The sequence below is a fragment of the Chondrus crispus genome, genomic scaffold, assembly GCF_000350225.1.
Source record: "Chondrus crispus Stackhouse genomic scaffold, scaffold_132, whole genome shotgun sequence".
NCBI lineage: Eukaryota > Rhodophyta > Florideophyceae > Gigartinales > Gigartinaceae > Chondrus > Chondrus crispus.
In genome coordinates, this window is record NW_005178997.1 from 158092 (window position 1) to 166536 (window position 8445).

The 8445-nt window shown below is 60.4% G+C and overlaps 4 protein-coding genes; 2 read left to right on the forward strand and 2 right to left on the reverse strand.

Moving 5' to 3' along the window:
- The first annotated feature begins 1518 nt into the window (after window positions 1–1518).
- Window positions 1519–1875, forward strand: CHC_T00010190001 (40S ribosomal protein S20). The gene has a single exon (XM_005713217.1). The coding sequence runs from the start codon at window positions 1519–1521 to the stop codon at window positions 1873–1875; it is 357 nt and encodes a 118-aa protein (XP_005713274.1).
- A 1305-nt stretch (window positions 1876–3180) lies between these two features.
- Window positions 3181–4371, reverse strand: CHC_T00002263001 (hypothetical protein). Its single transcript, XM_005713218.1, has one exon. The coding sequence runs from the start codon at window positions 4369–4371 to the stop codon at window positions 3181–3183; it is 1191 nt and encodes a 396-aa protein (XP_005713275.1).
- A 119-nt stretch (window positions 4372–4490) lies between these two features.
- CHC_T00002264001 (hypothetical protein) lies at window positions 4491–5591 on the reverse strand. XM_005713219.1 is given in 5 exon segments: window positions 4491–4738; window positions 4739–4965; window positions 5066–5189; window positions 5284–5406; window positions 5493–5591. 4 exon segments carry the CDS (start codon window positions 5589–5591, stop codon window positions 4739–4741), a joined length of 573 nt encoding a protein of 190 aa, XP_005713276.1. The 3' UTR covers window positions 4491–4738.
- Window positions 5592–5854: 263 nt separating this feature from the next.
- CHC_T00008619001 (Monogalactosyldiacylglycerol synthase, family GT28) lies at window positions 5855–7435 on the forward strand. The gene has a single exon (XM_005713220.1). The coding sequence runs from the start codon at window positions 5855–5857 to the stop codon at window positions 7433–7435; it is 1581 nt and encodes a 526-aa protein (XP_005713277.1).
- Window positions 7436–8445: the final 1010 nt, after the last annotated feature.

The following is an 8445-nucleotide window of genomic DNA, read 5'->3' on the forward strand; positions in this document are numbered from 1 at the left end:
CGGATGAAGAAAGAACAGGAAGCAAGGAGGGTTGGTTGGATTGAGAGTCGGTGTGTGTGGGGGGCAGAGCGGGCGGGGCAGAGCGGGCGGGGCAGAGCAGGGGGGGCAGGGGCCAATGGGGATGGGGGGGAGGAGGGGCCAATGGGGATGGGGGCTGGGGAATTCACGCGGAAGGGGCGGCAGGCGTGGACGTGGCGGCGGAAATGGGCGTCGACAGGTGGCCACGCTTGTATGAGCCGTAGCGAGATTTTTCCCCAAGCGGTGCCATCTATTTCCCCTTTTTAACGCTGGACATGGCACGCGCCGCCTGCCCGCACGCGCCATCCTCACGAGCTGCGTTTGCAAGCCATGTCTTTCCCCACTCTCACGAGCTGCGTTTGCAAGCCATGTCTTTCCCCACTCTCACTCTCTTGCCCCCGCGTGCTCAGTCCGTGTGCTCAGTCCGTGTGCTCAGTCCCCAACCGCTCCGCCACGTCATCCTCCTCGAGCTTATCGCGCACAGCCACGCCCTTCCAGAAGCTGACAAACCCACGCATGACGTCCCATGGCTTCTTGATTTTGTCGTCAAAGCGGACGGCCGCGCGGCGGTTGCGCCACAGTCGCCCGCCCTGAGGTACCTCGACGTCGTACATGTGCACCAGCCCGACCGGGTTGTGATACCCCGTCTTGCCGCTGTCGCCTAGCAGCGCCCACCGCACGTCCCCGCCCGGGAACCAGAAGCGCCCGTCCAGAAACTCGTAGTCACGGCTCTCCGCCAGCACCGCCCCGTTCCACACTGCCACAACCGGCCGCCGCGGCACGGCCTTCCGCTCGCGCGTCTCGCGCCCGCGCCGGATCTCCGCGTCCGTCTTGCGCCGCGGCCGCCGCTTGGACGACGCCGCCTGCGTGCGTCGCGAGTGCGCCACGATGCCCAACGCCCGCGCGGCCGGTGGCGCACGGCGCGGACAGCTTTGGAGGTCATGCCCTGGTCGCGCGTGCCGCAGCGTTGGCGACGCGCTTCGCACGAAGCCTGCGTGCCGCCAGCGTTTCATCGTGCTGGCGACTTATTGGGCTTGCGACTGGGGAAGTAAGGGGGGGGGAGGGGGGGGGGCGGGGGGGGGGCGGAGATCCCAACGAAACCCACCACTTACTTGTTTGCAGATGTTGTCTTTTGAGGGAGGGCAATGAGTGATGGCGCCACTCGCTTATGTGTCCTTCTCCACGAAGGCGTACGTAGTGGCGCCGAGATCGACGGCCTGCCCATCGCCAGACTCGAGGCCTGCGTCCCAGGCAGGGAGTAATTGCCACCGTTGGGGCGAACGCCCCTAGTAACTACATTTGATACAGAAAAATTATATGATCTGATCCGCCGACGGCCGCCGCCAGCGCAATTAACCCTGACGGCTTCTCTGCGCCAATTCTCCTTTCTTTGGTACTCGGACATCTTCACCAGCACCATCGCTTCAAGCACATAACGTCTGGTCACCGCTGCGGAACAACCGTAAGTCGCCAGTAGCGCTTCACTAAATCCCCCACAATATGGCCGTTCTCAAGAAGCCCGGGTTCGAGAATCCCGTCGAGCAGCAGCGCATCCGCATCACGCTCACCTCCCGCAACGTCAAGAATCTGGAGAAGGTATGCACCGACCTCATCCGCGGCGCCAAGGACAAGGACCTTCGTGTCAAGGGCCCCGTGCGCATGCCAACCAAGACCCTTAAGATCACCACGCGCAAGTCGCCCTGCGGCGAGGGAACCAACACCTGGGATCGCTTTGAGATGCGCATTCACAAGCGCCTCATCGATCTTCGCTCCTCCACGGATATTGTCAAGCAAATCACGTCGATCAGCATTGAGCCGGGAGTTATCGTCGAGGTTTCTATTGACGCCGCCGAGTAAGCACGCATGTCATGCGGCATCGCCCAGTGCTTTCAGCCGCTCTATGTCATTTATGTGTTGCTGCCCGCTCCCATGTGGCACGGCACAGCTTGCACAAACAGTTTGTCGCAGACTTGTTGAACAACCTGCGTCCTTCGACGAGGAGCAATAAACCGATCGGTGTCCAATTTACAATTTTTGATACCCTATAGCTTCATTTCTCCGCCTGCGAAACGCGAGATTATTGTTCCCCCCGCGCCAGTTCCCTCTCCTCCCCCACGCCCCCCCTTAACCGCGCATCCCCCGCCCCCCTCCGTTCGATGGACCGCCCGCCTGCATTCCAAGCGCCGTTTCGCTTCTTCACATTGCATCGAGAATCTGCCCGTCCGCAAATATGCGCCACTGCAGGCGGAGGCCCCCCCTCCCCCGAAGACGCCTTCGACCAATACGAGCAGTATGACGGCCGGAACAAAGACGCCCTGGCACGGGAGCTTGCCATCGCTCGTGCTCTGCCTGTGCGCCAGCGCCACTACCACTTCTTCCTTCACATCCATGCCGAAGCCCCCTTTCGCAGCGCCGTTGACCGCTTCTTTGACGGGTTGCAGGCGTCCGAATCGACTCCAGACCGGCGTCTATGGGCGATGCGCTCCACGGAAGACCCAACATTTGGAAGTCTCAGGGGCGAGCCGTTTCCCCCACGCGCCTGGATCGTGGAGCCCCTGGAAGGGGATTCGGGTGTGGGCAAGTGGACCCAGGCGCTGGACAGGGCCGGGCCAGCCTTTTCGCCGATGGAGAGCCATTTCGTTGACTGGGGGGTCGTCGACGTGTTTGGGACGGGAGAGGAGCGGTTGGCGGAGCACGAGGTTGTGTCGACGGAGATTTTGAACGCCAACTGGACGAAGGCAATTAGCGTGCCGCGCATGAAGGCCAAGTTGCTCGCGCATGCAAAGCAGGTCGTCGAAAGGGGGGACGCCAGGCTGTTTGAAGTATTTCAGAGCGTGGATGAGGCGACGTGCTTTAAGACTATCGAGGTCTATTCGGACGTTGATGCGCTCCGGAAGCATATGCTTACCCTAGATCCGGCGTTTGCGAGTGATGTAATGGACTGTCGCGCGGCTGTTAATCGTGTGAGACAGCTTTACAAGTTCATGCGTAGCGTGCATCAGTGATAGTGAACGGGGGTGTCAGAGCGAGGATAAGGTTGATGCACTCTTTCGCTTTCACATCTTGCTGTTTCGCTGCCCTGGAGTCCCTGGTGCTGTTCTACTAGGGCTGTTTCTTCTCCCCCGTGGATTCTGTCTACCGACTCTGTTAGCAAATTGTAATTTAGAACGCTCGCCCGGCCATAACAGAAGCCCACGTTATCGCACCGGTAATACTGTTACTCCGAAACGCCTTCGCGCACTGCTTCGGGTCTGACAAGTCGGTCGCAAACACGTGATACGCGAGATGCATTGTCGCCGCGGAAGTGCCGACAAAATAAGGCATCGACAAGTCTGCCGCCAATCCAGCCCCCGTCAGCATCGCCAACTTTCCCGCAGTCAAACTCAGAAGCACCGGCTTGGTGAAATCCCCAAATGTCCTAGCAGTCGACTTCACCCCGATCCTCTCGTCATCGGCCTTGTCCTGGAACGCATAGATCGTATCGTACACCATGGTCCAGCACCACCCCGCCCCGTACAGCCAAAACGCCGGTGCACCTAAAGTTCCACTCGCCGCTGTATACCCCAGCAACGCTCCCCAATTCATTGTGAGTCCGAGTGCTGCCTGCGGATATGCCGTATGTCTCTTGGCGAGTGGGTAAAAAAGCACCGGAAGCAGCGCCCCGACGGCTACGAGGAAGCTTTCGGGGTTTAGTTTAGTCAGAATCCAGGCCGCGCCGGTCACCTGGGCAGCGACGAGGCCGCACGCGGCGGCCGTAGACACCTCACCGGCGGCGATGGGGCGCGTCTTGGTGCGGGCGACCTGGCGGTCGATGTCAGCATCCCAGATGTCGTTGATCGTGCAGCCAGCGCCGCGCATAAGCATGGAACCGGCATAGAACAGCCCGGACAATGCGATGGCGTCCGTTGGAGAGGAGGAGGCGAGCGAGATTGCCCATGCGCTGGGAAGGAAGAGCAGATGGGTGCCCGTCGGCTTGTCGAGTCGCATCAGGCGACCGTAGGCGGTATCTGCCACGCGAGAGTAGACGGCATTGAAGCCACGCGTGGCGCTTGACACGCCGGCGTACAGTGAAGAAGCGGCATGGCCAATGGCAGATACTCCACGCGTGGCTTGCTTCACCCGTTCGTACCCCGATCGAAGCGCGGACGGCTTTGCTTTTTCATCGGGATTCCGCTTACTTTCATTCGTTGCGAAACAGCGGGGTGATATCGAAGCAGCTACTGCACACCGGTGTGCGACCAATCTCTGACGCCAATGGGATGGTGTCGAAGTCGCATAAGGGGAGCTACTGGCAAGCGAGCGCCGCAGAGCGTGGCAGGCGGTTGACCATGCGCGGCCCTGGATCGCGGCCATGGCGGAAGTGTGGAACCAGGGTTAGGACTTGGAGAGTGGAAATTTTGGCGGATCAAAAGAGAAATACATAGGCTTCGCGGTAGAAGTGGCGACGTGGCGCTTGGGGACTTGATCCTTTGACTGACTGGACTGGCTGAGATCTTGTTTATTTCGCAGTCAAACAATGTTTGGGCAAGTGACATGGCAGGCCTGTTGTCTGGCATCGAGGACGGGCGGTGAAATGCTAGGATGATTTTCAAAATGGTTGACTAAAGTCCCACGCGTATATCATGACATTGTGTTCCCTAACGACGGAACATGAGTCAAGCAGACTGGCTAAAGCGTGTGTGCCATAATCCCCCACCTTCTAATGAGGCGTTCGCCGTTTTCACTTTTTCGTATCCGTGATGAAGTCCCCCCCCGCAACAGGACTAAACTTGACTGAAAAGTTCTCTGCCGACAGGACCATCTTCAGTACGACGATCTTTCCGCCGAGCTCGTCCTTAACCTTTTTCTTTACCTCCTTGTTTTCAAGCCCGTTGACGAAATCGACATACTCGCGAATAGTTTGCGAGGTTTCTTCGGCGCCGCCCTCGGGCATGTTTGTCGTGTTGTCTGCATGCGCCACAAAACGTGCTGGTTAGCTTCGCCGATTGCATGAGTGAAGGGGATCACCAAGAAGAAGCTGCAACAAGCGAGAGGTGCGCGGACTTACTTCCCATCGCACCGACCATGTCTTCATGCTTTCGTATGAGCTGGTTGATAAATTCGGCGTAGCTATCGACGATCCCTGCGGCCTCCTTCAGTTGATACAGCGCCTCCATCTGGTCATACGTCGCCTACCTCATGAATTGAAGAGGATGCAAAGCAAAAAAGTCAGCAGCGGGGGCAAGTGAGGCACCCACCCTAGCGAAAGCAAGGCACAAAACTTACCTTGCCTTCACCCTCGGCGACATTTGCTGCATCATACTCGTTTCGATACGCCTCGACCTGTCTAGCGGCCTGCTCGACGAGGAGTTCTTGTGTGTCCGACTCACGGTCGACCCAGTCGATGTCCTAGCAGGCACACGCGGGGGGAGGCCGTGATGAGAATGTCAGACGGGAATGGGTGAGGAGCTACGAACGTGGCGCCGATAGCTTACCTGCAAGGCGTGCCACGTCTCCGTGGCGGCTCGCCTCGTCGCGGAGACAGCTGCGGTGCAAAATGGGCGGCGTATTGCCAATGCTAAAGTGCGTTGCATCACTGTCGATGTTGTACAGGCTGGTGGTGCCGGTCGGGAAGCAGGTGTATCTGTGTGAGGGCGAGATACTTTTGATTGCCACGGGACGGGACACTGCCGCTGACACGTATCGCAGCCCTTACATTGTAAATCGCATTTTTCGCAATTAGCACCGTCAGCTAAAACGATGTCTCCCTACCTCTTCTCCCCGCCCCCACACCTGCAACCCAATTTCCCCTACCCCTTGTCCTCGCCACTGACCGACTATGGGCGTATCCGTCAGCATGTCGACTGCCCTCTCATCCTCCAAGCATGCTATCGAAGACGACTCCGAGCGTGAATCCCTCGTCGCCCAAGCCGCGGATGACCCGGAAACTGCCGAAACCACAGTGCTCCAAGGCAAGCCTTCGCCGCGCTCCGTCAATCGCTTCGCCCCTCCTCCTGATGCCCCCCACACCGACATTTCAGCCCTGTCGCTCTCGTCTTCTCCCGCTGTTTCCTTCGAGGTACCCATTGTCGACGAAGAGGAGAAGGGTCGGTTTCGCATTTTGGTGCTGATGAGCGATACGGGCGGGGGCCATCGCGCCAGCGCCCAAGCACTGGAGGCCGCGTTTCAAAAGCTGTATCCGGGCGCGACGGATATATGTACGGTGGATTTTTGGAAGAGTGTGGCCGGGTTTCCGTTTCACAACTTTCCGCAGCAGTACTCATACTGCGCCAAGCGGCCGTTTTTGTGGCGGTTTTTGTACATGTGGGCCAAGTTTCGCCCCACAAGAGCTTTGACCGAGTTTGCGTTTTCCCTCTTTTGTCATTCCAAGGTGCGCCGCTATTTTGAGGCGGCCGAGGCCGATTTGATCATATCTGTTCATCCCCTGGTGAACACGTTGTCGTTGTCCGTACTGGCGTACATGCGCGACTTGTACGGACGGCCCACGCCACCATATGTGACGGTGGTGACGGACTTGGGCGGGGCGCATCCGACGTGGTTTGACGGGCGGGCGGATTTGACGTTCGTGCCGAGCGAGCCATTGCAGGAGATGGCGTTGGAAAACGGGGTGCAGGAGGATAGAATACGAATGCTTGGGCTGCCAATCCGGTCATCGTTTTGGGAGGAGTCACGGTCGATTGATGAGCTGCGTAAAGAGCTCGGGATGGCGCTTCACGTACCGACGGTGCTCCTCGTGGGTGGTGGGGATGGGGTTGGGGGCATCGGGGCGATTGCGGACGCGATCGCAGTGAAGATTGCCGAGGAAGTGGGGACGTCGGGGGGCCAGCTGGTGGTAGTGTGCGGGAAGAACAAGAAGCTGCTTGAGCAGATGCGGGCGCGGTCTTGGCCTGTGGCGGTGATTTTGAAAGGGTTTGTGAACAACATGAGCGAGTGGATGGCAGCGTGCGACATCCTGTGCTCCAAGGCCGGGCCGGGGACGATCGCGGAGGCGTGGATCCGAGGGTTACCAATCATCCTGACGGGGTTCCTGCCGGGACAGGAGGAGGGCAACGTGCAGCTGGTGACCGAGTCCGGGTCCGGGGAGTTTCACGCGTCGCCGGCGGCGATAGCGGCGTGCGCGGCGCGTTGGGTGAGCGACCCGGAGCTGCGCGGGGCGGTGGCGGGGCGCGCGACGAGCATGGGGCGGCCCTCGTCCAGCATCGAGATCGCGCGAGACGTGTGGCAGCTCGGGCAGACGCGGCTCCGCGAGCGCGAGGCGTTCCGGTTGCGCATGCTGCAGACGCCCGTGCAGCACGTGCCCAACGGGTACATCGCGATGACTCGCTACTACCTCGGCAGCGCGGTGCGCTCCGTGCAGCGCGTATTCATGGGGATGTTCGGCTACCACGACGCGCAGGCGGCGCGGCCACGGGAATAGGACGCGCGGAAAAAAAAAGAAAAGTTTTGACAGACATGTAAAGACGGCCGACGAGGCGATGCACCGAGCTCCGCGACGAGGGGGGGCGCGGCGCGCCCCCCTCGGGCGCGAAGTACATTATATAGTTTACGATAAGCAAAGGCTACAGGGGTAAGCGGGGATACACGTGGGCGAGAGAGGCGCGGGAGACAAAGGCTCAGGGTCACATCCAGACGCAGAAGCCGGGGACGGTCGGGGCGCGGGAGTCGGCGTGGTCGACGCGGTGGGCGGGTTGGGAGCGGGCAGAGACGGTGAGCAGGGCGAAGCAGACGGCGCAGACGGAGGCGACGGCGAGGGCCTCGAGCGGCGGGGCGCGCAGGAGCGGGGCGCGGCGCAGCGGGGCGCGCCAGGCGGCCCACGACGCGGCGGGGCGCGCGGCGCGCACGACGGTGACGCGCTTGCGCGGCGCGGCGGCCAGCAGCGGCAGCAGCGAGACGACGGCGTTGGGGCGCGCTTTGCCGAACATGGTTGCGTGGCGGCGGGCGGGTGGGGAAGGGCGATCGATGTGTACGGGGGGCCCCCACCGGGACGAACGAGGCGAGTTGGCGGAAGGGCTATCTTCGGAATATCTGGCATCCGCTTGACAGTAATTTACAGTACAGTTCAGGGTGCACGCATAATAAATGTATTATCATCGCTCCCAGCCGTTCAGGGCTGGGAGCGCACTGCTGGAAGCGCACGACATGGTGTTTCCAAATAGTCTGCAATTGTTTGCACCGGCGCCAATCACTGCCCGCTACCCTTCGAAGGGTACAGTAGTCGCCGCCTCCTGCGGCCTGTACACGTTACTGTAAGTTGCTCCCGTCCTCAAAAGTCTCACATATTTCCCCACCCAATCCTCACGCCCCAAGTGCCACCAGCTATCCTTCCCCCTATCGCCTCTCATCCCCGCCCCGCCAAGCCACACCACCTCCCTCCGCCCTCCCCGCACGGCGTACATCTCACTACAAGCCAGATGCACCTCATGGACG

What these genes read in the sequence shown, in the direction of transcription:
- CHC_T00002263001 (XM_005713218.1), bottom strand. Translation starts at nt 4,371, where the DNA reads ATGGCCGCGATCCAGGGCCGCGCATGGTCAACCGCCTGCCACGCTCTG.
- CHC_T00002264001 (XM_005713219.1), bottom strand. Translation starts at nt 5,591, where the DNA reads ATGCAACGCACTTTAGCATTGGCAATACGCCGCCCATTTTGCACCGCA. An exon ending in AGACGTGGCACGCCTTGCAG is followed by an intron (nt 5,407 to 5,492) that starts GTAAGCTATCGG and finishes TGTGCCTGCTAG; the next exon opens with GACATCGACTGGGTCGACCG. An exon ending in TCGCCGAGGGTGAAGGCAAG is followed by an intron (nt 5,190 to 5,283) that starts GTAAGTTTTGTG and finishes TTCATGAGGTAG; the next exon opens with GCGACGTATGACCAGATGGA.
- CHC_T00008619001 (XM_005713220.1), top strand. Translation starts at nt 5,855, where the DNA reads ATGTCGACTGCCCTCTCATCCTCCAAGCATGCTATCGAAGACGACTCC.
- CHC_T00010190001 (XM_005713217.1), top strand. Translation starts at nt 1,519, where the DNA reads ATGGCCGTTCTCAAGAAGCCCGGGTTCGAGAATCCCGTCGAGCAGCAG.